This window comes from Haemaphysalis longicornis, unplaced genomic scaffold (assembly GCF_048455015.1).
Source record: "Haemaphysalis longicornis isolate Haplotype H1 unplaced genomic scaffold, Haemaphysalis longicornis Haplotype H1 scaffold_2, whole genome shotgun sequence".
NCBI lineage: Eukaryota > Metazoa > Arthropoda > Arachnida > Ixodida > Ixodidae > Haemaphysalis > Haemaphysalis longicornis.
The window spans coordinates 71646590-71673973 of NW_027526295.1; the positions used below are offsets into that span (position 1 = coordinate 71646590).

The 27384-nt window shown below is 48.6% G+C and overlaps 1 protein-coding gene across 1 annotated transcript in view; it reads right to left on the reverse strand.

Moving 5' to 3' along the window:
- Positions 1-2901: 2901 nt before the first annotated feature.
- LOC144168057 (lysosomal acid lipase/cholesteryl ester hydrolase-like) overlaps positions 2902-27384 on the reverse strand; it is an 85730-nt gene continuing 61247 nt past the window's right edge. The window contains exons 4-9 of the mRNA XM_077697143.1: positions 21036-21186; positions 18621-18713; positions 14292-14444; positions 7455-7526; positions 5041-5109; positions 2902-3161 (exon numbers count right to left, since the gene is read on the reverse strand). Coding sequence (XP_077553269.1) covers positions 2907-3161; positions 5041-5109; positions 7455-7526; positions 14292-14444; positions 18621-18713; positions 21036-21186 — 793 coding nt within the window. The 3' untranslated portion in view covers positions 2902-2906. The remainder of the gene's footprint in view (positions 3162-5040; positions 5110-7454; positions 7527-14291; positions 14445-18620; positions 18714-21035; positions 21187-27384) is intronic.

Below are 27384 nucleotides of genomic sequence, written 5' to 3' on the forward strand. Positions count from 1 at the left end.
GCTATCAAGCGGCTCCAGCGCAGCGTCAGACTTGGCTACTGAGCAATTGAGGCGCGCAGCTGCGCACGCGCCGGCGCCAGTGCGTCTGCCGCGGCTATGACGTCACTCCTCTGCAATCCGCAGAGCGGCGAATATGCAGACCCAATTCTTTACACACCCGTGCATTGGATTGGATTTCCAATCCAATCCAATCCAATCCAAATCTAATCCAATCTAATACAATCCAATTTAATCCAATCCAAATCCAATCCAATCCAATGCTCCTCGCGCTTGCGCAGCACGGCCCTTCATGGTCCAAGTGAAACTGCTCAACCTCGGCCAGTGTAGCTTACGCTACAATACAAGCAGGCCACCCAGCCAGCAAGCATGAACGAACGAAAGAACAAACGGATGGACGAGCGAGAGAGAGAGAGTGGAGATACCGAGGCCACGAGTAAGGCGTACACACCGCCGCGAGCCCCTGAGGAATTAGAGGTATCTTCGCTGTCAAATATTTTTGTACGTCGCCAAAATTCAAGTGAAGCAGAGGGGAAGCGAAACACGAAAACACAGAACACGGCACGTTGACGAAGTTTACCAGTACTCCTGGCGCAGCCGGATCACAGGGAGTTGCTGAGAATAAAACATATAACCATGGAATCCACAGAACACGGCTAGAAACTCAGGCAGGAGTCAGTGTTGCGTTGGACGCATTGAACCCGCCACACGGCGCACACTCGTGGTATGCAGCTATGTCGCGGTGCCTACGCTCCACTACATGCCATGCCTATGTAGCCATCCAAAACTAAGCGAGTGCAAGAAACAAAATGGATTTCGCAAATCATGATGCGTTCATCTCTGTGACGGTAGAGGAAAACGAAGCTGAGGTGATGAAGAATTTTAAGCAAATGAAGTGGTTCTGCGGCAGACCTTGTCTGTAATGGGGGTGCTGACACATCTGTTCGTAGTGGAGAATCGGAGGACGGCAGCCTTAAGTACAGAGTCTACGTGTTAGCATACTCGGATATTTTCGACGTCTTGAGCGTCCTGGGATCCGAACTATAAGCCCCTGCCCCAATACCACACTACAGAAAGAGTAAAATGGAAAATTCACAACGGCGTCTTTATAACTTCCTCTCACGTGCTCTTCCGGCAGAGTATAAGTTCGGCACCGGCGGACGCCTCCTTCGGCGTCATCCGGGTATAAGCAAGAAAGCACGCAAACAACAACAAAGGCACATCCACGAACACCTTGCGCTTCAGGCACTCGTGGGAACAGTTGGCTCTGAGCAAGGCGTATTTTGAGTATACAGAACTAGGATGCACGAGCTCATATCCTTAAGCTGCTTTGGTGTTAATGAAATGAGTGCACGTGACATGAATGTCCTGTTTCTCGGCATCAATCCTCCCTGTCATTACCACGAGGTCCATATGAATGGTTTAGTATCCAATACAGTCTTACATTTATTGTATATTTATATTGTATGGTTATATTTACAATTTTAAAGTTAGTGTAAGCGGCACTAGTCATCATGGCCTAGCAAGTGTAGCTGTTATAAATCTGCAGCGAAAATTGTTTCCGACGTCATTGGAGTTCCGCGATCACGCCATGAGAAACGCGAGAATTTGAGCACAAATATTTGAGCCCGTATGATTCGAGAACCTGCGTGTATTTTAAATTTTCTATGCATATGAGCTTTGACTCCATCTGCGTACGCCTGATTTCTCAGTACATTTGAGTCCTGAGTTCTCAATATATTTGAATATTTGAGTCCTGAGTCCATCTAAGTCCAGTGTAGTTCTGAGCCCGAATGTGTTCTGTGTCTTCCACTCGCTGTTAGGTCGAGTTTGAGCGAGCGCAGATGAGTTGCTGGGCAATGAATCCAAGGTTGAGTGAGCAGTTTTTAGAGAAATAAATTGAGTGAGTTTGAGCCAGCCGGTTCAACTTTGCCGAATATGTTATGGACCTCACGCGCCGATGTGGTGGGGCCAATGATGGCGGTGATGTTTGAAGGCTTCCACTTTGTAACGGGGTAGCGTTGCACAGAAGCCTTAGTCGTAACGCCACTGTGTAACAATCACCTCGAAAAAAAATGCCGTTATGGAGTTTTTGTGCTTTAGTCTGACTTTGTTCGCATGTCTTCCCAGATTGTTCTCTGCTCTTTTTCCACCAATATTCTAACCCTCTTTTCTACTGCTGTTTAATTCACTTTTCCGTTAAACTTACAGCCAAGGGCTTCCAGAAGCTGGATGGCTCCCTCACTGAAAACTGAACGCATACGTTTGCACTCCATTACAGTATGTCGCGTGGGTTCTGGCTACCCTGCCGCAACCTGCGCACAGTTCTTCCTGTACCGGCTCGCGGATAAGTGGTTTTGTTCGCAAGAAAGCAGCCCGGGCATCAAAAACAATGCACTCCCTTAGTATCAAAGAACTTTTCTCTCGTGATCTTCCGCTTCCCCATTCTGTAGATATCGAAGGACTTCTTTCCGTCTATCCTCTCTTTTCATGTCGTGTCTGGTTCTTTCGCTTCGTTTTTTATTGGCTTAGTCGTTTCCCCTGTGCTTCCAGGTTTCATATACTTTGTCCTAAGCCTTCTCGTTCTTTTTCTCCACTGTGTGTTCACGTTAACTTCAGCGCCCTAGGCCCGTAACAATGAACATGTGCCTAAATTTACCCGCCGTTCATTGTTGACGTCAGCGCAGCAGAGTGAAAACACCAACATTCCGATTTAAATATTGTTGAAGTTTGGGGGCATTCAGACAGGAAACAAGAAATCAGCAGTTTATCGTTCAATTTATTTGATGCAACAAAAAGACCGAAGAGACGCACGCGCGAAAATATCTAGGGAACGTCAGTGCAATTTTATCAAATAATCTCAGTGCATCACATCTTTCTTCTTAATAAAATTGATAGCTTTAATCCAATTACGCGTCAGAAGCTGTGTTGTTTCGCAAAACGCTCATCATGGGAACGTGCAGGATTTTTGTGGCATTGAAGCCGAATACGAAATCTAGATGCGTAAACTTGGGGTCAGGCACTGTGTAGTCAGCCACCAGAACATGCCTCAACCGCTGCCTCAGGTCTTCGTAGTCCCTGGGCTGTGTTAAAATGTCGGCCAAACCTCTAAACAGCGCCACAGGAGCTCGGATCTTTTCCAGTGGGTATACGGGTGGCTTTTCCTGAGGAGAAAGAAGATGGCGTGTACTCTGTTGGAGCACCGTCCAGAGACGTGCACTCATTGCACTTTCCGAGCGCAATTCCCAGCCACGCTGTCGTCAAGCAGCCAATTGGGCCTATTCTGAAAATCGTTTCGTTTCGAGCTCTCTTTAAAGTCAGAAGGTTGGGCTACGTCCTTTTTTTATTTCAATAGCAACATTGCCCGTTTACTAACTATAAATTCAAGTTTTAGCTTCTGCCTGCCTTCCACAAACTGAAGAAATGCAAGAAATATTAAACTGAAGGAATGCAAGAAATATGAAAACAAAGCCTTGAAAGCAAGGGGCAGTTGGTAAGTGCAGCTTTACAGAAACATTAGGTTACTAGAACAAAAGCTCGGCTTTTGGCATTTCACGTCTACAATAACAAGACGATTTGAAGAAAAAGTCCGAAGAAGATACTACGGCCGGGAAAAGCTAAAGAGGAAGAACAGAAGCAATATGTTCTACGTAATCATACCATGAACCTAGAAGTGATGATATGTTGCAAGAGGGCATGTATTGACTTCGGGATTCATGAATAGAACAATAAAAGGGCAAAATAAGACAAACCAAAATGAAATTGCAGGTTAGCACAGAACAACTACAACGAAAGTTAGCGGGCGTAGTTCATTTAATCGTGTATTTATGGGCGGAACAGATTGCAAAACCAGAATTTCTTGACCTCTTTGTCAAACTGCTGTAACGTTTAGTCCATCGCTAGTAGCGCTCAGCGTGTTTTTCCTTCCCGACAAGATTCTGTGCGTATAACATAGCTTGTGCGCGTGGACTGAGTCGCCAAAGGTGCATAGTGTTTAACACATCTGAAGCAATGCACCTTCATAAAATATACGCTTTTTTATGCCGTCTTTCTCGAAATTTGAACACCTAGCAAAAAAAAAACGCAAGCGATGAGGCAACACAATGTCCCAGACTGCTGCTGCGCACACTGTAAGTTTATCAAGCGTTATTCGGAGGCACTGTATTTTTTTTACTTCCATTTAGATGTCGCTTCACCATTCATTTGGCCCCCTCTGTCTTACTCAACAGAAGAGTCGATTCTGAAAATGTTTAAAACTTCCCTTCAGTACCCGTTCCACCTGAATCTAAGTAAACCGCTTAGGTTCAGCCCATCCACGTGTAGAGTGAGTAGGTCAGGCCCTGATCGTCAGACCCTGATCGTGAGTAGGTCAGAGAGCAGGCGCGAGTGCGCCCAGGTCAGGGCCAGAATTGCGTACTCTTGACCCTCGTGCAATCCCTGTGACGCACCCGCCGCGGTGGCTCAGTGGCTAAGGCGTTGCGCTGCTGAGCACGAGGTCGCGGGTTCGATTCCCGGCCGCGGCGGCCGGTTTTCTGATGGAGGCGAAAAGCAAAAATGCCCGTGTGTACGAGATTTCGGCGCACGTTAAAGATCCCCAGGTGGTCAAAATTAATCCGGAGCCCTCCACTACGGCACGCCTCATCGCCTGCGTTGCGTCGGCGCGTTAAACCGCACAATCAATCAATCAATCCCTGTGACGCTCCGGATAGTCGCGACCGTTTTCCAGTACCAAGTGCGCCAATTCAGCTGCCTCCTCCAGTCGCCTGCCTCTGTTTTCCGTCTCAAAAGAGCCCCATACCACGTGGTGTCAGTGAATTTTTTAACGCGGCTGGGTTCTTTACAGTAAAAATGAATTCAAATTACAAACACTGTATCTCGCAAACGGGGATTGTGCCCAGTTAAAGACGCGTCACTTTGCGAATAGTAATTACTTGATTACAAAAAAAAATTATTAAAACGTTGATATGTGTAGCGGAAGGCCAGTGCTTGCAGAGTGCTGAATTTAATCACGAATACCGAGTCAGAAACGCACGTACGACATACCTGTGAGTAGCGACGGAGATTTTCGGTTCTCCCGTAATCAAATCTCACCAGGTTTTGCGCTCTGTATATCTGCACGAGAAGAACGAAATTTTCATTTTCAAAACGACCGCTCTCAATACTAAAAGTGTCGCAGACGTGAACTTGTGCTGGTTTCTGTCTCCCTTGGCGACTTGTCCTTTCATATTGCTTCTCACACCTAACACATTGCTCGTTCTGAATAAAAGCAGTACCATGTGAAATATTCTTGTTTCACCCGTCTGAACCACAGTCACCCAATCTGTAGAACCATGTACCGGACATAATCAATAAATAGCTGTGTCTTTCCTTACGCAATTGCAATTTGTAATTCACTACCCAATGACATCGCTTCACGCACTAACCACAAAATCTTTCACAAAAAACTTGAAACTACTAAACTATCAGCTTTCACGTGATAGTCCTTCCGAATCGATTATGGCAATTCCATTGTTTTTTTTCCTTTTGTTATGCCCCATTCATCATATTTTCAATAGTTTCGCTAGTCCTATATGATGTTTATTTTCATTGTATTACTTTGTTGCTGTGGTTGTTTTAACTATATGTATTCTTATACCTTTACGCGAACCACCCCCCCCCTTTATGTAATGGCCTTGGGCCTTTAAGGAGCAAATAAATGAAATGAATTGAAACAACCTGGTCAGTTTCTTAAGCATCTTGTATGGATACCGAGAGTGCCTTGTCCGCAGCATATTTATGCGTAGATTTTAACAAAATCAAAAGGAAACAGCCAACTCACAACATTTAGTTACATCGTGAAATCCCCTCAAAATCTATATTTTTGCACTTCGTAAACAACGTGAACTTTACAAATGATAGAGCAGATATACCGATAAGCTGCACAAATTATTCCTGAATATTACTTTGCAAGAGACTGTCAACTATACCCTATCAGAGAACAAATGCGTTGTTGTGAAGGAATATACATAAAAGAACATGCTTCTTGACAGACATGTGGCCAGATTTACCAGAAGGTCTATATCGAAGTCAGGATTGTAAAAAGTGCACCTTACTAACTACTGTGTTTGTTAACAAAAATCAAACACAAGATTAAGGCAGGGAGAGCTTGTCGTTTGCACCGTGTTTCCATTTCCTGATGCCGAATGATTTAAACGTTGGAGGCGCTTACGTTCGGTAACTCTGGCGTTGATGGTGGGGCCTACACAAGGCAGACGTTACCGCTACCAGGTAACGTCTGTTCTACCTTGTCAAGTGATACCTGAGAGGGATCTTTTCACAGGTCTTCATTGAATATCAAGGGGTAAATGTTGTACCTGAGAGCCGTATTCGAACGTTTATTGCCGACAACAGATTAAAATATTATACGAACTTCTAAATCATTTAAGCTTGGGGGCGTGAATCCAAGACGGCAGTCTGGCGTGGACGGATATCACAGTTCCACGGAAGGTGCTCCCGTTTTCTGCTATCGAAGTGAGACATATTGAAAGTATTGTAGGCAATGTTCGCTTGTTGGATGTAAAGCGTACATTCAGCCTATGGCTGAGAGCAGTGTCCATAGCGTCTTTGTCTATAGTTAACCTCTCCGATTTAATTACAGTGATTTTTGATGGTTCTTAAAGTAGTATTCCCATACCAGTGGCATCGGTGCACCACTTCAGTTACCGTATGATTTTCCGGAAAACGTTGGCGGTCACTACAAGAGGAGGAGACTTAGTCCAACCACTCATGGAATACTCTAGTTATGTAATGCTAATGATATTTTGACTTCGTGTAGCGTCCGGGGTTTGAGACGTATTAGAGCAGCTAGGTTAGAATTAGAGTGGTAGCTGCTTTCCGCCCCGGTATGCACGACTGGACAAAGTTTAGTGAGTAGTCTGCACGGGTCGTTGTGCCATTGTTGGCCGGCGGCAATTCTAAAACGTCCGTTCGGTTTCCTCCCGACTGAAATATCAAGTTTTATAATATTCTTGTGCAGGAGTGCACTTTCTTATGATAAAGGATGTGTTTATTACGTCAAGTAAGGATCCAAGGCGTAGCTATACTAGAAAGGTGCCCTCAGCTGCATTGCGAATGTACGTTTTGTAGCACAAGTGTCCAATATTTATAAGCAATAAATGACTCAAACCACAAAACTTCCTTACGCGATGCTTGTTTCTCGGAAAAAAATTGGCAAGGATTTTTCCTGTCTGTGGTGAGCAATACATAGCTCCGGCAAACTACCTTGAACATACGATGGTCATAAAAGTCACCGACTTAAAAAACTACGAAAGCATAGCCGACGCTAGGTAGCGTTACTTCGACCACAATGAGCTTAGGTGTACCCGTGATATGTATACTGAGAGCTACGATTTCAAGCGATAGAATAAGTGAGAAATGATGACTTGACGCGTCGTGCATTAAGAGAGAATATTTCTCACCTGGGTGTAATGTAGGACCGTCTGGCTTGAGGAACCAACTGGAAGATTGGCTTCGTATACGGGAATACGCGTCTGCGTTCAAAAGAACGTATTTCATATTATAAAGTCAAATGCAAACAAGAGGTCAGTGTTCGTGCCTTGTGGTTTACCGCGAAGCTAACAGGATGTAGTATAAATAAGAGCCATACAAACCGCTCGTTCGCAATATGAGATTGCACAATATTATCAAAGCGAGTCACCAGTTTTGCCAACATCCGTCGTAGTCAGACGATGGAGTTGGACGGCGTACTCAGACGGTGTAGTCACACATTAGACGGCGTAGCGAGTCTAGGGTATACTACTGGGAATTCATTTGGCTGCATGTAAGATAATGCCGCAATTATTATCCAAATCTGCCTAAAATACAGGGATACGATGACCTGAGGCCCCAGTGCGAAAGCGACAGCCCAATTATTGAGCGAAAGTAAGGCTTTGATACATAACCTAAACTAGTACCGTGACGTACAATAAGACTGATGCTGACTGCCACGTTGCGAAGCTCAACATTACCGTCACGTGATCCTAAATCTAAATACAGGTCTAGCGACACAGCCACTTGGGTTCATTCACGAGTGACAATTTCATCTGACGTCAGGTGCTCAGGCCTGATTCACGTATTGCTATTAGCTACCGAGTAGACATACACACGCAGAATTCCCCAGGTGATCGGCCAGTAAGGCAGTCATCTATGATACACGTCAGAAGCCACGAGGGGGAGTTTCTGTTTGCTATTTATTGTGCGCGCAAAGACGAGTAGCGTATGTTCCTACCCATGTATATCCTGATGCCTAAAAAAACCACCCCGCATGCCATGACGCCGCGGACCACGACATTACCCAGTTTAGCCTCATATACAGCTCCCCAGTCGAATGGTGGGAATAGCTGTAGTTGGGATAAGGCTAGTTGGAATCGTGCCATGTATAACAATGTTAGCCTTCGTAACAGATCGCGTGCGCCTTTTATTCAATGGCGACCAAAGTAATTCTTATGATTAGCTCGTAATCCATTGCTTGCATTCCATTCACTTCCAGGGGGAAAGATGGAAATCGAAATTTATCTCAGCTGCTCATACCAAGGACAAAAGGGGAATAGCGTAGGTGCTTCTCCGAAAGTTTAAGGATTGGCATGGTTAAACGAGTGCATGTTGATCCAAAGCAAAAACGCGCCATATACTCCTTGGTGATGTAGCCCAGCTTGAAGAGTGATGGAGAATAGAAGAAAAGATAAGTGTTGAGGTAAAAAGTCGCGACAAAAGAGGCTCAGAGGCACTCCCTGCGCTCACGACAACAATACTTTCACGCGTTTCACACTCGACAACGCTTACAGCACAGTATTTATGGATGTGGCCCTTTAACACTTATATAAGCCGTAAGAGGCGAATCAAGCCCTACTTAATATATGCAGCGCGTCTCGCCTCGATAAACATTTAGGGGGACGTATCAGCACAATTTAATTCTCCCTCAAGGTACTCGAAATGCGAACAGCTCCTGGTGCGCCATGCGGCTCTGCTGTTTTAGGTGCGGAGTAACTTAGGACCGCACAATGTCTGTCCGTGTCTGTGGGCATAGCATTTACAATCGCGAAAAATCACACATGCACCGGCAGTATTCGGGCCTGCGTCTGGTAGACCAGACCGAGTTCGTGTCAGTCGTCTTACCCATTGGGCTACGACCGTGAGTTAGTACCCGGGAGTCAAACGGCTTACTCTCTCGCTGTAACGGACCTCCCTTTAACGGACCTTAGGACCTCCCAATGTCCGTCTGCGACCATCCGTCCGCACACCACCATCAAGCGAAAATTAAGCGAAATTTGATTTGAGCCGTGAGTTGCAGTCTCATTTAGGGAATAATCAAGGTGCAGCTCACGGCTCAAATCGAATGACAGTCGGGGTGCAAATCGGATGCAACTCGGGGCTCATCTTGGATGTCATTTCGACTCCCCGTACTCCACACCCATCATCATCTCCACTCCGTGGATGACGACGCACTCTGCACGTCATCATCCACGGAGTGGAGATGCTGCCATTTTTGCTACGTCTTTCAGGTCATGGCTTAGGGCTGCCTGCGGAACGATTACTTCGTTTCATATCGTGACCACACTCAATATGCACCATGCATTGCTAACGCAGGCATCAAGTGTTTTAAAACTCTTGAGCATGTATGCGATCGTATTGTTGTTGGGAAAGTACCGTGTAAATACGTGAGTGAGCGTACCTTGGTCCATGCACAGGATGTAAACTGGAGCGGCTTGTTAAATTAATTTAATTGCAGCATATTTTACGAACGGATCACGTATTGCGAGTCCCACGTGAAGGTGTCATTGAAATTTCCTGTATTTCCAGAAGTAGACTTAAAAGCTGCTTGTGTGTGAACGGGATGAGTGTAGCATTCTGATTTGTCTCGATGCTTTATTGAAATAAATTTCATCTACGACGTAGCACCTACACCGTCGGTTTGCTTTTCGTAGGCGGTAGGGGAGAAAGGATGAGCGTACGATTTTCCCCAGAAGACACGGCCCTGTATATGTAAAAGAAGGTGCGCTTGGAAGCGGAGCTTTATGACGCGAACAGTATCGGCGAAAGGGTCTAGACTGTTCTTGAGGAGCCGTTGTTTATTACGGCTCTAGAGCAGTGTGTACAAACTGTGCTACCTGCGCAAAAGCTTTCGCAGATGGCTGTTCTAAGTCGTTTATCGGTTTCTCGCTGAGATGCCACAGCAGTTTAGGTAGTTACGTAGTGATAGCGTGCATGTTTCTGTTACTCTCCACTGTTTGAAGTATTTGATCCTCTGCAGTGCCTTGCCGGCCTGCCCGCGAGGGTTACCTACTCTTCGCCTACTAGGTTGGCATCGTCGGTGGAAATCATGCGTTAGGGGTATGGCATGCACATCAGTTGGCAGAAGGTACTTAATTCACTTTTCACTTTTAAAATTATAGGTTACAGATTGATATTCGCAGTTTTTTCACAGTGCAAGATGGTGGATTTTAAGATCTTAAGATGCTGATTGGGGGAAGGGGGGGGGGGTAAATAATGAGGTTCTGATGTAATTCACCACGAAGCAAGATAACCGTATAGGCGTAACGTAAAAAAAAACTTTCACAGTTGTACGGCATGCTTCGTGTGTTTATAGACGACATGAATAGCAGCGGTTTGTAGCAAGCCATCTCCCGAGTGCTTTTCAATCAAAAGACCAGCATCTTTTCGATGCGTTTGTGTTCCAAGGATGACACATAGGTTAAGTGCGTTTTTCCAGGTTTGTTGCTGGTTTCCTACATTTGGTTTTATAGCATAATATAGGAATACCTTCCTTGCAGAGAATAGGCGTTGAGATTACGCAGAAAATATTTCTCTACGGATTGGATTTGACTGCGCCAGTATCGTTTTAATGTCCTGACAATTTGCTATGGGTTCCTTGGTGCGATAGTGTGTTCTGTTCTTTAGACGGAAATGTGATGGCAATCCCTTGACGTTCAACCTTCGCAGCCGCCGATGTGTATACGCCGTACGGAGACAGAGAGAACAATATTTAGTGAGACTGGCGATGTCAGCCGAGCTAAGCTGCCTGATTGCAACGCCACATGAACGCGGTGGCAATGATGATTATGACGATGACTAGGAGCACATATTATTTTAGTATTTACAAAGTCTTAACAAGATTATGTCTTACAGGAACGCCAACAAGGCTTTTGTAGCACGAGAGGCACATTTAGAAGATTTCCAAGGCCCTAATACGTCCCTCAGTTCTAGTTCTACGGAGAGCGCCCGGCCCGAACACAGTGCGAGAGACACTCTTTGTGTACTAAATCGCGCACAATCACAGATGAGGTGTTGCAGATCTTCACGCACATCGCACTGTTGGAAAAGTGGCGAGGTGGACTGGTTGATTTTGTAACAGAAGTATCGCGTGTACGCGAGATTCAACCGCATTCGGTGGAGTGCTGGCGTGGGACGAAGAGCTTATGACCTGAGGGTCATAAGCCCTGTCATGTCTGTCTATCTGTCTGTTGTGTGATGTTTGGAGTTTGACAGTCACCCTGGGAAGGCTTTGTACAGTGTTTTAGAAAATTTAAGTTCGTTTTGTGTTCAGAATACATCCGTGGTGCTAATGATGTGCTAATGCGGAATGCTAATTATGCATTGATAAAAAAAATGCGGGCATAGAACGCAAGTTGAAGTATTAGATAAATAATTTTGAGCAATACACTCCACGGTAATGCAGAGAAAAAGGATAAGAACTGTTTACATGCCTGCTTGATCGATCGTTCTCCTGTGTATTTATGAGCTTCACCTATTTCGCCTCAAGCGAGACCAAAGCAGGTGACCGGCAAAATCTATTCCTTCTTTCCCTCTTTTTCTAACTTCGCGGACTTCCGGTATTTGGTAAGATGCATGGATGTGCTAAGAGGGCTATAGTCCTCTCTAGTAAACAATCAATCAAGAAATCATTTACTAGCTGGCCCAAAGCATCCAGATGAAGGTGGCCCTTTTTTCACATATATGTTGATGATAATAGTAATAGTAATAATATTCACTGCCATTATCATCATGAGGAGCGCGAAAATATACTTGCCATGGACGCCGTCCTCTAGTTGTCCTACTGACGCCGAGTTCGCGAGGCCGGTTGCCGCATGTTCTAGCGCTTGCTAAAGCGGTTCACTTTGGGAGATATGTGAAAGCCTGTGGACAAAACGATCCGCCTGCCAGTCATGGAGAACTTTCAGCGGCAAGTTTGGAAATCCGTGTGAGGGGCAACAGCCGGGTCTCCGACAAATGGAGAGGGCCGCCAGCCTTTCACCACTATTGCAAGCTGCGCCAATTCTTTTAAGGTGCCAACTGGCACATTTCGCACCAATTGTCTCCCTAATCTGCTCAGATCAAACCATGTTCATTTCATAACCACATAATGTTCAAAGTTCACATGTTGTTCTTATTACTCTAAACACCGTTAGAATCGACAGCGCAAATAATACGCGCGTTCTGGCATGAATGCGTTTGTGCACCCTGTAACCATAGTCATTTTGAGGCCTCTTGACGGCTCTTAGGAAGACGTCTAATGACAAAACTAATTCCAAGACCATTTTGCCCGGAAATGTTGGATAGCCAGCGGAGGTGTATAACACCTATGGGGGGGATATGTATCATTTTATTCTACAAACTCGAAGCACAATACTGCGCAGAGAGGAATACCTGCACGTACCGCACACTTCGAAGGCTTCTACTTAACTTTTGTCACGAAATGTATGCAGCAACACATCTATTGCACGTACCCGCTTCGCGATATCAGGAATTTCCCACCGCATCATTCTATGACCAGTGTGTCGCACACCGCGCAAAGTAATTCGAAATATATCCCTCAATTGCAGCAAACGCACCGTTGTGTTCGCCTAATTCGTTGCTTCTGCACCTGCGTGGCCGATCTTCTTCACGTCACCCGTCTTCATCTTAAGCCCGCCGCTCAAGCGCAGCCTCTCGCACACAATTCTCGCTGTTACTCGGCGCGGGCTCCTGGTTTTCCTCTTGCTCCCGTCCTCGTACAGAGTGGCACTATGAAGCTGATTTTTAAATGCAGAGCATTTCAGTAACTCGCGATGTCACCCGCGGTGACGTCCGTAGACGTAGTCCACACGCTTCCCCCTACACTACATAAAAGAAAATACTATCTGGCGCCAGGTTTCGATCCCTCGACCCTGCGGGCGGAACGCAATGTACATGGTGCTCTACCCACTGCGCCACAAAGCCGACACAGAATGGGACGCTACGAACGCGCCTTATATCGTTGACTCATTCAAATTACTGCTGAAGAGCGCTCTCTCGTCAGCAGTTGCCACAAGTGCAACAACATTAGCGTAACGCAAACTACTTAACGTCGTGCGCCCCCGGAAATGCTCTGCATTTGATCGTGCCCCTCGCGAGGGGGATGTTTCGCACTTGATCGCACTTCTACTGCTCTCTGTGCATGCGCCCCGTCGCTATAGCAACGGAGGCGCGTCGTCTGCTTCCAGGACGCCGCGGCGCCAAATTGAAACGCGTGGTGAGCGGTGGTGCCACGCGCCGCTCGTCGAAACGCGCCGTCGGAAGCGAGAAACGTCGTCGCCACATCTACGATCGAGATAAATAAATGCAAACGTAAAGCGCCAGACATTCGGCGCATTTACCTCATCCTAGCCACGAACAGGTGATCTGACAATTCGTGTCTTTTTTTGCACAGAAATGAATGATTTCCTAACTCCCCCCTTATCTCGCCACGTGTCAGCGCTTTGCTGGCTTGCCTTCCCATCTCAAGGAGGGCACTGAGGGTTTTCAGGCGTGAACGTCGAAATATTTATAAGATGGTCGTTGGCGCAGTTGGGAGTCCGACACCATTGTCCAATTGAATGCCGCTGAGCGCTCTGGGCTGTGAAGAGCAGCCTGGCTTGTTGGTAACTGCTGCGCCGGTGGCAGAGGGGAGTGGAGAATTGGCGGAGTAAAGAGCTTATCACTGTATGGGCTCAAATGAAACTGGTTTACACAGATGTATTGTCTATGAGCGGTCCTCTGCGTAAAAATTCAGCCCGTTCCGCACGCCTCCTTCTTTGTTCTTGAAATATATCCCAGGCACGCATGCCTTTTCTTTGGGGGTTGTTTCTGATACGCAGAATATGGAGCCGCATGGCCCGTCGCAGCCTGTCGTGGAATAGACACCCCCTCCTTGCTGCCGACAACTTCGAATTACACCGACCCCGGATTTTTTGCTTAACGGGCCAATTAAGCTTTCGTATAATAATAGTGCTTAGAAAGCAAGGAGTACAAACACCGCTTACCTTGTTCAGTTGCTTCGAATTTACACCAAGGACAAGCTCCCAAGGTGACCAGCAGATGGTGCGAATTGGGGAGTCGCAAAAAGTTGCAATCAGCCATCTGACAAGTGGGCTGGATAGAAGCATACCGCCTCGAGTGAATAGGTCGTTCACGCCCTGCAGTAAAGAACGTTTCCCGTTGAAGATGAACATTCATATACGGCAAATCTTTGAAAGCAAAAAAAAAAACGCGCGTAAATCCGCCGTCTGAAGGTGGTGTGAGAGAGAGACAACTTTATTACGCAATAATGCGAGAGTGGTTCCTCAGTCCAGGAGCCCATGTGCTGTCCAGGCTGCCGTAGCCCTGGTCGAAGCTGTAAACGACACCCACAACTATTACCCAAGCAACATCACTTGAATTCACACACGTGGCTCTACAAAGAGTGAAAAGAAAACAAGTTAAATGCACTTAACCACAGCCTTTATTACTTCAAAGAGATATTCTTTACTGAGGTTAGACCAGTGCATCATTTATGAACAAAAAGAACATCACTATTTCGTCTCCATCAGTTCGCCAAGAAGATGGAGAGGCAAAATTTAACTGTTGGCACGAGGACGCGGGTTCGAGTCCCGGCCGCGGCAGCCACTTTTCCAATGGAGGCGAAAAGCAAAAACGTCCGCGTGTACGAGATTTCGGCGCACCTTAAAGATCCCAGGTGGTCAAAATTAATCCGGAGCCATCCACGAAGGCGTGCCTCATCGCCTGCGTTGCGTCGGCACGTTAAACCCAACAATCAATCAAATCAATCAATGAACACTGGTTGGTTGAGTTGTATTGGTGAAGCACATCACTGGAAACCTTTTCATAAAATAAAGGAAGCTCAAGCCCGGCTTTGGGCGATATCACTCCTCCTCCGTCTCTGCCGCTGCCGACGGAGGCGAAGAGATCAGCGGCAGAGACGGAGGATAAGTGAGATGCCATACGTTGGTGTGAGCTTCCTTTAATTTTCGTGACTCCTACCTACCACATTCGCAAGGCGCGCGCATACGGCCGCTACACGTGCCGTGGGCGGAAGGCACAGCGGCGCGAGGGTCACGTGGTGCTATCACGTGGCACTCAGCGCGGTCGCAGGCGGTAGACCCGCAGATATGCGTCGTGGGTGCACCGTCTGTCTCCCCCTCTGAAAGAGCTGAAAGAGCTCTTCTGGCTTTCACTTCCGGCCCTCGCGAAGAGCTGAAAGAGCTGAAAGAAGAGCTGAAGAGCTGAAGAGCTGAAGAGCTGAAAGAGCTCTTGCAGAAATAAGTACCCCTCTTTCACGAGCACCGAAAAAAAATAACAGGAAGGTGAAAATGAAGACCTAAACGTGAAGAGAAGATGACGAATATCGGCTAAATATGTAGCAATATTAGAACTAATTGCACGAGGTCGCGGGTTCGATTCCCGGCCGCGGCGGCCGCTTTTCTGATGGAGGCGAAAAGCAAAAACGCCCGTGTGTACGAGATTTCGGCGCACGTTAAAGATCCCCAGGTGGTCAAAATTAATCCGGAGCCCTCCACTACGGCGCGCCTCATCGCCTGCGTTGCGTCGGCGCGTTAAACCCCTCAATCAATCAATCAATCAATATTAGAACTAATTGGTGGTACGTAACTGCGCCGGAAGCGGCAAGACATTTCTATGTCAGCCTTGTGTCACTACATAAGATTACAGAGTACCGGCACTCTCTTCTTCTATTGTTCCGTGACGCCGCCATGATCATTGGTCAGTTCGCATCACGTGACACTTGTTTACACTGCGACGGTTCATGGGCGCCGCCATTTTGTTTTTTATGCGTTTTCTGTCGGTCAACTGTGGTAGTCTCAGCTTGTCCTCCCTGCTCTGCGGCTGTGCGCAACTGGCGTCGATCTGAATACGAATCAAATGCTTGGTAGCATTTCAACTTCAGAAGTGTGTCCGAAGATGCGGTGTTGCTGCGTCGTCGGCTGTATCTTCTGCACTGTGCAGGCGTTTGCGGCGGTTACAAATGATTGCCTTTCGAGTACTTGAATTCTGGCGACGCGCTGAAGCCACCCCTCGGCCCTGCATACGCTACTGCACATATTTAGTGAGAAAAAAAAACAGCACGTGGCGGTTAGCTGTGAAGGTCACTTGAGTTTCTATATAGACTATCCGCGGTATGAACCCGTAAATATATTGTCGCATTATGTACTTCGGGGTGGAAAAAAGTTTAAAACCGCAATAGCAGCTTGCAGCGTTGGGCTGTTTTGCTGGATTTTTTTTTCACGTACCAAGCCCTGGAGAGAGCGGTGGGATGCACGCGCTCGCACGAAACAATAACATGCCTGGGCGTGAAACCCCCTTCGGCGGGCTAGTGGACAGGTGATCGTCTTGCTTCCTTCCATCATTTATGAGCACTATATAAACACCCTCAAAGCGCTCCTTATCCTCCAATCCATTCTCGCACACCAAACTATAACATATAGTTGAGCACACAAATAGGTATGCTTGGCGTGCTTGGAACCTTACCGTGAACACGCGGGCAACCTCCCCTGGAGACGAAGCGAAAAGAGAGAGAGAGAGAGAGAGAGAGAGAGAGAGAGAGAGAGAGAGAGAGAGAGAGAGAGAGAGAGAGAATATTTTTATTTCTCTAGCAGAGGCTGATGTGTGGGCGTTGCCCTGTGGAAGGCGTCCCTAGTCCGGGATGCCTTGACTTCGGCTTGCCGTCCGTGCTCGGGTCACCAACTTAAGCTGGATATCCGGTCCGGGCTGGCCAGGGAAGCCCTCCACTTCTCGAAGGTTGGGTTGGAAAGGGGGGGCAAGTCTGGAGTTCGTTGGCACTCCCGCAGTATATGGTAGAGGGTGCCAGGCTGGGGACAGTGAGCACAGAGGGAAGAGTGTTGGGTGGGGAAGATGAGGCGAACCCGGGCCCGAACCCTCGCCGTTGCGCCAGCGCGGAGGTGTTTGTAACAAAAGCGGACTGACCGATCCGCGGCCTTTACGGGCCACACTACGTTTGTAGTACCCGCGAATGTATGATGCGAGCTAATCAGCACAGCCGCTGCTAAAACCGGCACCCATGCCTTTTTCGTACCCGCGAATATGATGAAAACAAAAGAGAGGGGTGGAGGGGGGAGGAAGCGAACAAAGACACAGAAAAAAGGGAAAAAAACCTTGAGTACATTGCGCGAAGGTGACATAAACTGGCGACCACCTGCCGCTGCTCGTTTAGCGGGGAGGGCATTCTTGGTCTGGCAACCATGGTAGCCTGGCGGGACACTGGCGAGAAAATTTGCGTGTACGCCTGCCGAAATGCTACCAGAACGACGTCAGCGGTTACTGCAGCACGGTTTCGAACTGGTCATATTGTGAGCCATCATAATTCATACGTCATGGCCGAATTTCCTGTTCTGAACCCAATGCCTAATTCTATATCCAGTTCCGCTTCACTTGTCTGTGCACTCTAACATTGTGCTGCTCCGTGAGAGAAGACATTGTTACGAAATCTTGTTGTGTTTGCCCGGTTCAAACAAAAAACATTGCACAATGTCTGCACATCTCTAGGTACGTGACCATGTGCCTCCTCGCACTTCCGTTGTACAGGGTATACTGGTCAACTTTGGGGCAGCCGTTAATGTGAGGAAACAATTTAGGAGGGATAACCTGCGGCTCGGGGTTTCTACGGATCGCAATTACGCTGCTTTTATGCACTTTCTTGGTGAAACATGTTTCTTTTAGAAGGTGGTGTGTGAAATCTTCGGAGAAATATTTCTTGGTACCTACGTTTGCCACTACACAATGTCATAGTCATCTGTATGACCACGTTGCGGATAATCCAGAAATAATGAGCTCCTGAAAAGGTGAAGACGCTACAAAGGTAGCTGGATCAATGTCACGCTCTCAATACACAGTAATGGATAAATAGCTTCTGAGTGAAGAAGGGATTCAACGACGGCAAAAGCGCAATGCCGCTAAGAACGAATTATTCTGCGCAATGAAACAATTTGTGTCATCTGGCCAGTATGTTTAGGGGAAAACGGAAGGATTTGCCAGAGCATTCCCCCGACAATGCCGCATTGAGTAAGCACACATGGACGGACCAATAAATAATATCGCTTCACAGATTATTGACTTCCTCAACTGCAAAACGCTCCCCATTTGAATTGTGTGATTAACCCCAGTTTACACCTAAGGTTGCATGGGTTTCTTTTCTGATCTCCAGCAATTAGAAACGATGTTTCCGGACAACACAGTTGACTGCTTTGCTACTCACAAAGCTGCGACATTGCGGCAGCCTTATAGTGTGCACATTATTAATTGGGGGGGTAGGGGGTGAGAGGGGTTCAATCTTGGCTTACCGTTATCAATTCGGAAATGGGAACTACTAGCCGAAGCGGGGACGTGAAGTGCGTCATGTTTCCAACAGCACCGTATCCCACCAAAATATTCACCTGAAATATTTATAAATTCACGTGAATATTGCTTAGACGACCTGCAGATGAAATAACAGAGCAGTTGATTGAAATACTTGAACGTGTGTTCACAGTTCCCGCCTATTACTATTTCTCGGAAGTGGCCTTCATTTCCAACGTCTCATTTCTCTAGATTGCAATTATTATTGTGCGCAGAGTTTTGCAAGTACACCTGAAACCTAATGCAATAGTCAGCTGGGATGTAACGCGTGACGACATTGGAGACCCAATTGGAAAGTTCATTATAGCCATTGAAGCCCAAGCTAGGCCCTCAAAGCCAACAAAGACAACCGTGGAGCAAATTTTGGTGTGCGGGCTGCTTTTGCGTGACTAAAATATAGGCCATCGCTGTGTCACGACGTGCACTGCGCCCCAATAGTAATTTACTTGCATTGACCGATTCTATTCTTCCTAAGAGGCTTTTGGGATCAATATAAAAAAAAGCGGGGTTCCAAAGCAAGCAATGCCGCTGGTTGAACAACCCAATGGGATCTACAAGGATGGGCTAAGGGTCTTGGTGAAACGATGAACAAGCCCAATTTCTTGGAGGCAATTTACAAGGATATATGGGTGCCAAAAGCATAATGATCAAATTTCGAGAACTGCTTTCGCTGTTAATAGGTATTTTGCATTCCTATAGGCGTCTCTAGAAAATTTCTTTCAATAAAAATTTGTGAAACGTGGCTTTGAATTCCCTGTTTTTAAAGTTGGTTCGACCAAATGCGCCTTGCCGAATTGATTATCCATTTAACCATAGCCCGAAGCGTCCTTTCGCAAAGAAAAGATTTTGGTAATGGGTGTGAGGAGGGACGCTGGTGTTTTTCTTTTTGTTGTTCTTTTCGCGCCAAAGCTTTATTGTATTTAAATGCCATTGCGAACACTTATTTAAGGAAGATCATTATTACTGGCAGGACACATATTCTTTGAACACCAATCGTGTGGCTCGAAAAACGCACCACATAATAAACACTGAACCGCTTATAAATTTGAACCCTCTTATATTCGCTAGTGACGATGCTGAGAGTAATACCAACTGAAACGCATAAGCTTCAAAGTTCCTCCGTCTGTTCTGCCGTACAGAGTCGTAGCTCTGTCACTGCAACTGACATGACAACGAAAGTGCCTGCACCAAATAGTTCAAAAACATTAGGTTTCTGAACATTCAGGTGCAATGCCTACTGAGAAACGCCTTGCTTTTCTATTTTATGCTTTAGTAATGATTCTCAAAAAAAATACGCAACACATTCTTTCTCAGTTCAGTGGCGATTTGTTAATATTCAAGCCAAAAATAAGTTAACAAGGTTTGGTATATGAAAAACACGACACTTCCGGGCATGACATTGTTGAACACACTTCATTGTTGAAAAACTTCAAAGAAAACACACTTTCTTGCATCGTAAATCGTGTATCGAGATGTGTCGAGTGCTTACTCCCCTCAAGAACTGTGAGCGTTTCCAGCCAGGTTGCGCATCATCTTTTCTGCCAGAGTTACTTGATATAGGAGTTGCGAAACTTCCCACAGGCCTCATGCATCAAAAAGTGGTCCCAAAATTGGTCCACCATTTTGGATTTTTCATGCAGTGGCACCCTCTGTTGGTGACGAATAAACTATACAACTTCGTTCACTGCTCGACGAGCTTGGCGAAAAATGGTATTTGGGTGCTTACGTAAATCTGTTTTGCCGAAGAAAGCCAAGGTGTTCAACCACGCACGTGTTTTATATGCATTCGAAGCAAGAGTAGTAAAAAAATGGAAATGTGTGTTCAACAAGTTGCGGTGTCACCTGCGCGGTGTCGTCTGCTGCTCGTCATCTGCGGTCTTCCGGCGGCGGAAAAAGAGTTACAAATTCGCTTCGAAGGCTTCACGCGAGCTTGAAAGGATTGTTTAGAGACACTTCATCAGATACTGGATTAGTTTTGGCGTGTAGTGTGATGTAGGCCGAGCGATAACTGGAAAATTTAGTGCTTCAGGCCGGACCTGTGTTGTGCCGGAGTGCCCGTACAACTGCCAATCGATCGAGGCAGTTGCGCAGATGTAGAAACAATCGCAACAAAAAACCCGCAGTTAAGGAAGCAATGAACAACTTAGGAAAGTACAAAAATAAAGAATTATGCGTCTTTAAAACAAAATTTAACGTTATATTGTCTGTTCGAATATTTTTTTTTTTTGATACTGGCTGTGGTGGCCGCAGTGGCGCCACCGTACGCACGATCCTGAGCATGGGGAGCCCAGGTGCGGGCCTTTTTTGAGGCGGAATTTCGCAACTGCCTACATCGAAGAGCTCTGTTTTCTGCCACTCACCTTATCGTTGTATTCCGGTCGCATGGAAAGTAAAACGAGGGATGAGGTGAATCCCAGTGAATAGGAGAGTAGGCCAATCCTGCTGAATCCCGTCACGTTGATGATGTGATCCACAGCGGCCGCCAAGTCGTAACTTCCGATTTCGTCAAAACTGAAACAGATGTTGATAATGGCACAAACATTTTCTTCGATCGCGGCAGAGAAAACTAAAACGATAACGCAACGCTATCATAAATAAAAGAATTGAGTGACAATTGTTGTCGTAGAATAAATGCGAGACGCTCAACCGAATCTTTGGGATAAATCAACCACATGGGAATATTTTAACACGAAAGTATTTTATTCTGGGATCCACCAAGATACGACTGACATCATATCTGTCACGGAAATGACATCGTCAGAGAAACTTCCATTGACGCGGCGGCGCCAGGATTCGAGCCGGAATCTCCGTCGCCGCAACGGGAGGTGATAGACACTTTAGCCACTGCGCTATGAGCTGAAGCGCAGACAGTTGTAAGAACCCGCCATATATTCTTCCTATAACCTACTACATAGGTGGTCCTGCCGTCTAAGAGAGGTGAAGCGAAGCAATTCATCACGATACTAAGGAGCGCCGATAGTTGGCGCCAGCTGAACTAGTCCCAACGCAACGGTCTGCCGTACACTCTACGGAGCAGGAGCAGGCCGCACATTTGCCAAAGCGACACGCCAAGAGGTCGTCGCACGCCAAGCGCACCCACAAGACAGCCCCGAATATGATGCTCTTTCGCTGCAGCGGACCGTGAGTACACAAATCAATTCTCTGGCAATCCGGTCGGTTTCGTTCGCATGGTTTGCGAGCGCGTGTGGTTTCATTCGAGTTTACGCAGTGAACCGGCGCGTGCAATCCAGTACCTAATGTTCATAAGTCTGACGGTGTCGTACCGACGAAATATGAATAGCGATGTGCAAGTTCGTATCGACGCAGAATAAACACTCAAGCGATCCTGTGAAGGCACATTTCACTTTCGGGTTTTACCGATTTCTATGAAAGCGGGATCAACCACATTTTTATTAAGAAGCCGTTATACGGATCTCGTCTACCGCCACCGACGCAATCGCTTCTGGTAGCACTCCCCTAACCCATCTTCAAACACCGATGACGAACGCCTTCGCCGACGCCTACAACCACGACCATGCGACAATAAAATCTATCTCCCATCTGCAATCTCAGGGGAAATGGCTGCAGGCGCGGAAAGCGCAAGAGTAGAGGCCCTGAAACGCCGTGAAACGGAACGAAAGACAGCGGGTCGAAGATGTGCCCAATCGTGGCGACGTACCATGTTCAGCAATCACGAAACTTCGAAACCCGTCTGCTTTCCCGGACAGGAACTCCATGGAGAGGCCACCGCTCAAAAGACTGGAAACCTCGTTCTGGTTGCGCTCAAATAGTTGGATACAACGCTTGAAATTACCCTGCCACAAATCAGCATACCTAGTGACACTCACCTTTCAGCAATCACTCGATACGGGCTGTGTCTCGGAAGATTGGCAGTATGCTCATGTTAAACCTATATTCAAATCTGGCAAAAAGTGGTCTCATAAAATTTACCGGCTTATCCCGTTAACGTGTATTTCATGCAAGCTGCTAGTGCATATTCTTTTTCGCACATTAGGCGCAAGCGAGTAGAAACAACTTCCTTATTGAGAACCAAAACGCGTTTCGCAACAAGCGCTCCTGCAATACCCAAATATTTGAACGGTCAACTGGGGTTCATAAATTCATGTATAACTATGTTGCCATCGATAAAATTTTCAGAGATCTTGCGAAGGCCTTTGATCGCGTACAAGACAAACGTTTTTAAGCCGAAGTCTGTAACCTTCAACTTTATCAAAAAATGTCGTTGATCCCGCTTTCATGGGAATCGGAAAGTGAAATGTGCCTTCGTAGTATCAGTTGAATGTTTATGCTGCATCGATATGAACTTGCACATCGCTGTTTATATTTTGTCGGTATGACACCGTCAGACTTATCAACATTAGGCACTGGATGGCACACGCCGGTTTACTGCGTAAACCCTACTGAAACCAAACGCGCTCGCAAACCATGCGAACGAAACCGCACGGGTTTCCAGCGAATCTTTTGGTGAACTCACGGTCCGTTGCAGTGAAAGAACATGATTTGCGGGGCTGTCTTGTGAGTGTGCTTTTCGAGCGACGACCTGCTGGTGCGTCGCTTTGGCAAATGTGCGCCACCGCGTTCCTCGCGGCTTCGTGGAGTGTACGGCAGACGGTTGCGTTGCGACGAGCTTAGCTGTCGCCAACGGCGCTCGTTAGCATCGTGATGCACTACTTCGCTTCACCTCTCCTAGACGGCAGCACCATCTAAATGGAGCAGGTTATAGGAAGGATATATGGCGCTTTCATACAACTGTCTGCGCTTCAGCTCATAGCGCAGTGCGTAAGACGTCTATCACCTCCCGTTGCGGCGACGAAGACTCCCGCTCGATTCCTGGCGTCGCCGCGTCAATGGGACTTTTTCTGGCGATGTCATTTCCCTGACAGATATGACGTCATTCAGATCTTGGTGAATCCCATAATAAAACACTTTCGTGTTAAAATGACCCAATGTATTTCCCAGTTCCTCTGCAAACGAAACCAATCTAAAATTTTACAATACAATTTCCACAAAAAGCAAGATCAAATATGGGGTTCCTCGGGGGTCTGTGCTAGGCCCTTTATTATTACATTAACGACATCGCATCTAATTATGCCTCCTCAATACGTGTATTCATCGACGACTGGGTCATATTTACGGAGATAAACGAAACGACCGATGTTTTTACGTAAATTCAGAGTTAATGAAAGTCACAGAATGGTGCATATTGTGGTAAATGGAAATTAACATTGAAAAGCAAAGCATATTTGATTTTCAACAACAAATTACCTTGGCATTTTTCTAACGTGTGATTTAAACTGTAATAGTAATATCCAGTACGTTACTAACAAATTACTTAAAAACACGGTATTCTGAAGCGCTGTCGAAAGAGCGCGAACTCGGACACCAAACTTCAGGCACATGAAACTTTTTTCAAGCCATTCTTGGAGTACGCATCAACTATTTGGCACCTTCATACGGCAATATTGGCTGATATGCGGGAACCAGTGCAAAATAAAGCTGCCTAATTTATCTGCTCTTGTTACTGTCACTCTCACAACGTGTTATTACTGAAGCATAATCTGGAACTTCATTCACTTGCACGTGCAGTAAGTTGTTTCGCCTATAGTTTTTTCCCGCTTTGTATTATATTAACAAACCTTTTTCCTGAAGCTTCATTTACCCTGCTCCTCATGTTTCCGCTCGCATCTACCATGCGCATATGATTAAACCAATATTTTGGCGCACTAAGAAATACCAGTTTTCACCTCTCTCTTTGCGTATAAATCAACGGAGTGCTCTGCCCGCAAACTTGGTTGCCCTTACCGATTCATCACGTTTCAAAGCTGTCTGTTATCTTATTCAGAAGCCAGTGATGATTTTTAGCGGCTGTTTTCATGTCAAGTGCGTTATGCGCGTTGAGAGAGAGAGATGGAACTTTATTCAAGCATCCGGCGTGCAAAGGACACGATTCCCAGCCGCGCAGGGCTCGGTCGCGTCCCCTCTATCTAATCACCCTAAGTCGCATACGTCCTAGGGCGTCGGGCTTAGACCCCGAGGCGGTTGGTCCCGGCGTCCGCTCGAGCTACTCGGAGCGCTCCCGGCCGCCACCGTCGGCCCCCGACCCCCACCTCCAGCATGGGAGGACGGAGTGCCGGGAGGGACGGGCGGGCGCGGGGCCCCCTTTCGCCTTTGCAGAGCCAGAGCCGCCTCGAGCCGCTGGATGGCCCTCCTCTGTTTTTGGGGCTCCGCAGAGCCCACGCATTCGCGCACGTCCGGTGGGTACGGGTCCTCTGGGTCCTGTCCATCCCCCCCACCGTCGCGCACTGCACAGTCACAGCCCCACATGATATGGGTCAGGGTCGCAGTTTTGCGTTCACACACACTGCACCGAGCACTCTCGTAGAGGTCCGGACACACGTGCCGCGCGAGCGCCGGCGTCAGAACAGTCTCTGTCTGTAATTGCCTGAGCTTCACCGCCTCCGCCCGAGACAGGTCCCGGTGCGGGAGCAGAAAAGCACGCCTCTGGTCCCGATGCCAACGAAGCACCCCGCCGTAGTCGGTGAGGGACTCCGCTTCTTCGTTGTCGTCGATGTCAGTTGTTTCACCGCAGTCCTCGAGGGATGACGACAGAGGACGGGCTGTCGCGACCCGGCACGTGGCGAGACCACGGGCCGCAGCGTCCGCCTCCTCGTTGCGGTTGCATAGTCCGGGTGCCAGCTCCCGGCCCGCGTGGGCCGGGAACCACTTGATGATCGTAGTCTACGTGACCCCCTGCGCTGCCGCCCCCGTCGTCCGCCAGGACTCCAGGAGCCACGCAGTGCCACCACACACCACGCCGCGAGCAAAGTTGCGGATGGCCGTCTTTGAGTCACTGAGCACCGTGCGCAAACCCGGCAGGCCCAGGGCCAAGGCGATCGCCGCCTCCTCTGCCTGGCTCGCCGACCGGCTGCACACGCTGCCCGCCGTCAGTAGTTCACCGGTGGAGGCCCGCACGGCCACCGCCACTAACGTGCATAGTCGCCCACGGCACTTGGCCGCGTCCACAAACACCGCACCGTCGTCCTCGCTGTACTGGTGAGCCAGGGCGCGTGCGCGCGCGGCTCGTCTGCCGGCGTCCCTCTCCGGGTCCACGTTCCCCGGGAGCGGGTACACGATCAAACTTCTGGCGATCTCGTCCCGAAAAGGGACCAGCTCGTTCGACTCCGAAACGCCGCCAGCAGCCGATGATGCCGTGGGCCCTCCGCAGCCACCCGTGTCAGGAGGCTGCAGGCCCGCTCGTGCCAGGATACGGCGTCCCACGGCAGTGCTACCCAGGCGCGCCAGTTGCGATGCTCGTTGCGCCTCGCTAATCTCCGACAGGGTGTTGTGCACCCCCAGAGACAGCAAGGCCGACGTCTTCGTGCCGTTCAGGAGCCCCAAGGCCCCCGTGTAGGCCTTGCGGATGGCCGCGTCGATGCGCTGCCGCTCCCCCTCGGTCCAGCGGTGAAAGGCCCCCGCGTACGCCGCGTGGCTGACCACGAAGGCCTGCAGCAGCCGCAGGAGACTCGCCTCCCGCATGCCTCGCGAGCGGGAAGACACCCGCTTCACCAGGCGCGTCGCGATGCCCATCTTCGTCCTGATGTGCTTGACCGCAGTGCCGTTGGTCCGGTGCGCGTCCACGAACATGCCCAGGACCCGAAGGCCCGAGACGTGCGGGATTGGCGCCCCGTCGCCGGCACGAACCACGATGGTGCGTTCCGCCTCCTCGGCGGCCCGCTTCCTCCACCGACCGGGCGGGGGCAGGATCAGGAGCTGCGACTTCTGCGGCGAACACCGAAGGCCCGTGCCCGAGAGCGCGGCCTCCACGGCGTCCACCGCCGACTGCAGCCCGGCCTCGACGTCGCCGTCGCTGCCGCCCGTTGCCCAGATAGTCACATCGTCCGCGTAGATGCAGCACTTGGTGGCCGGCCCGAGCTCCTCCAGTCGCCGCGCCACCTCGATCATGACGGGATTGATGAGGAGCGGCGAGATCACCGAGCCTTGCGGGGTCCCCACGCTGCCCAGCTCGCGCTCCTCCAGCTTCGCTCCGCCGACCTCTAGCCGCGCCGTGCGCCGGGACAGGAACGAACGGATGTACTCGTAGGAACGGCGCCCCAGACCGAGGCGCGACGCCTGAGCCAGGATCGCAGAGTGCCGCACCTTGTCGAAGGCGCTCTGCAGGTCCAGGCCCAGAATCGCACGATTGTCCTTTTTCGGGAGTCGCCCGGGGGGCTCCAGGACCTCCCGCTGTAGCAGTAACATGGCGTCCTGGGTGCCAAGCTTCGCGCGGAAGCCCAGCACCGCGTCCTGGTACAACTCCTCTTGCTCCAGGTACCTCTGCCACCGGGTGTTCAGGACGTGCTCCAACACCTTGCCCACGCACGACGTGAGCGAGATGGGGCGCAGGTTCTCGATGCCCGGCGGCTTGTTCGGCTTCGGTTGCAGGATGTTCGTGGCCGTCTTCCACTGGCGCGGGAGACGGCCGCTGCGCCAGCACTCGTTGAAGTACCGGGTCAGCGACGAGATGGCCGCATCACTCAGGTTCCGCAGCGCCTTGTTGGTCGCCCTGTCGGGGCCGGCGGCCGATCGACAGTTCAGGGACTGCGTCGCCTGCCTCACTTCCCACTCCTCGATGTCTCGGTCGAGGGTGGGGTTCGACGGGCACGCGTATTCCGGGTGGTCTTCGTGCGG